Source organism: Corylus avellana, chromosome 11 (assembly GCF_965113065.1).
Source record: "Corylus avellana chromosome 11, dhCorAvel1.hap1.2, whole genome shotgun sequence".
Taxonomy (NCBI): Eukaryota; Viridiplantae; Streptophyta; class Magnoliopsida; order Fagales; family Betulaceae; genus Corylus; species Corylus avellana.
In genome coordinates, this window is record NC_142500.1 from 4,126,998 (window position 1) to 4,129,562 (window position 2,565).

Sequence of the window (2,565 nt, forward strand, 5' to 3'; positions counted from 1 at the left end):
AAGAAGAAACAATCGTTCCACAAACAACAAGCTGACCCGGCTGAAAGGTCCCCCAGTTCAGTTGAGCCAAAAAATAAGACAATATAGAGAGAAAAACGAACTACTTGCAATCAAGTTCTTAAGTCTACTGAAAGAAAAGGATTAGTTCCTGATATGGGAGATGTTGTAGATTACATCATCACTGGAGTTTTAGTTGAAATAGATCTCTGCAACATACTGAAGAAATTCTTTTCATTGATATATAATCATTAATTTATGGCATAGAATTGCGTTGAAGGCCACTAGCCTACTACAATACAGGAAGGCCTTAAAATCAATCTGGCGGGGGGGTTGCTTACTTGCTTTATCTTAGCCAAGAATACATGCAAGATGCAACCATTACTCGTGAAAGCAGTATGAAATCACCAGAGAATTGTAAAGAACCAAAGCAATATCATTTGGCAATGCAGAAACAAGCCTGGGAAAATGCTAACAGAAATCATATTCTAAGGAAAATAATAAACATGATCTGATACAGAGTTTCTTAAATCTTTAACACTAGACATAAAACTTCAAACACCTACTCAGCCTCTTCGTCAATGGGAAGAAAAAAAAAGAAACATAGACCATAAATTTCTCATACAGAAGCAAGTTTACCAGACACGCCCTTTCCTTGATTCTCATCTCCAAAATCATCTGCATCATTCTCGCTATCAGTCTGCTTCGACGATGCTGTTGACTCACGCTGCGATGGAGCACTGCTAGCTCGAGTAACTGATTGCTGATAAAGAACTCCACCAGCAAGCGTAAAGAGAAGGCACAGCAAACCAAATGGACTTGCATGCTTATCCCAAATTGTCACATTGATGGCAACTGTGAGAAACTTATTAACAACACCAGTCACTGTAAAAGCTGTAGCAGAGATCGCCTTCCTCGCTGCAAACCCAAAGAAACTGATGGCCAATCCGAAAACACACGACAATGATACTGCAGAGAATGCAACGGGTTCATACCAATTTCCAGAGTTAGCTCCCAACGCAGCAAACACATCAACATACTCTCCCGTAAGAAACCAAAAGACCGGAGCCATCATCAGCGACAACAAATTATTATACAACACAAAACCCCAAGTGTTCAACCCAAGATTTGTCACCATATGTTTGATGTAAACCATCTCAGTAGTAATTGTCACCAAATAAGCAAATGCCCACGAATATGCAGTCAAAGTAAAGCCCGAATCCGTGGCCACATACCCAACAGCTCCACCCAATATAATCAACAACGCCACAAACGTGAGCTTTGACGGGCATGGCTGTTTCCTAAACGTTGTATCCGCTATAGCAACCAACAGGGGTGTCAACGATCTAAACACTATAAACGTATCCACATTTGCGTGGCGAAGAAGATTTGTGTTGGTAAAGATTGCCAGATAAAAAACCATAGCGGCTGGCAAAAATTTCTTGGCAGTCTCTAAAGTAAATGGATCATGGTGCAAAAATCCTAACTTCCCCAAAACCCAAACTCCTAGAGCAGAGGTTAGATACTGCAATGCAGTCAAAAGGCCAGGGTAGTTGAATTTGGTAATGGCAAACTTGTTTATCACAGCAAGCAAGCTTGAACAAAGCGCGTACCCGACCACGAGACTGCTCGTGGCATAGTACTGCTTAGTCGCATCGAATCGAATCGAAGACATTATCAAATTCACTCTAATTTCAACAAAGATAGGCGCTAAATCTAGTAGATCTTCAACAATTTAAAGAGCTATAAAGCAAGATTCAGACTCAGAGAGATATATGAGTCAAAATCGAAAAGAAATGAAGTGGGAAACGACTTCATAGCAAAATCTGAGACGTGGGTATTTGAAATTAAGACGATCTGATAGAGTGGGAGAAAATTAATATCAGAAAATAGGACAAATTTCCGCCGAATTTCACTACCCTTATAGATTAATAACAGTAATAATCGAATAAAAGCAGAGATTAAAGCAAGAAAATGAAACCCAAGAGAGAGATTGAGGTACACATCACCGATAGAAACAGGAACACAGATCTTGAGCAAAATGGAGGCCGGTTGCGAATCGGAGACAACCCAGCTCGAGTCAGAGGACGAAAAAATATTTGCCAGACACAACCGGTGCAGCGCGTATATGATGAGTGAGAGAGCTGGAGCGGGTTTAGGCAGTCTAATCCAATGCAATGACGGCCTTGGAAGAAAATCAATGCCGTTGATTTAGTAGTACAAGCAAGAATAGAGGTGGGAGCCAATTTTCCACAACAATATGATGTTCTTTTGCTAAGCCAAAAAATAGGAACGTCGGTGGAATTATAGGTCGGTAAACGACTTCGTTTTCAGGGAATAGTGAAGTCGTGCTGACCGGTCTTCCTTCTGATTAGTAGTAAATCCGCATGTAATATTAGACCCTATATAAGATTTATCTACTAAATAAACTTTGAATTATCCTGTCACCCAATTGGGCAAGAAAATTTCAAATAAAATTTCTCAGTCAAAATATTAACAATTTAAACAAATAATTATTGTGAATTTCAATCCGTGTTAAATAGGCATCCGAGGTGGATTAAAAAAATA

At 39.7% G+C, this 2,565-nt stretch overlaps 1 protein-coding gene across 1 annotated transcript; it reads right to left on the reverse strand.

Moving 5' to 3' along the window:
• Positions 1 to 462: 462 nt before the first annotated feature.
• GONST4 (golgi nucleotide sugar transporter 4) lies at positions 463 to 2,256 on the reverse strand. Its single transcript, XM_059576126.1, has one exon. It carries the CDS (start codon positions 1,670 to 1,672, stop codon positions 617 to 619), a length of 1,056 nt encoding a protein of 351 aa, XP_059432109.1. The 5' UTR covers positions 1,673 to 2,256; the 3' UTR covers positions 463 to 616.
• Between the last annotated feature and the right edge of the window lie 309 nt (positions 2,257 to 2,565).

What these genes read in the sequence shown, in the direction of transcription:
- GONST4 (XM_059576126.1), bottom strand. Translation starts at nt 1,672, where the DNA reads ATGTCTTCGATTCGATTCGATGCGACTAAGCAGTACTATGCCACGAGC.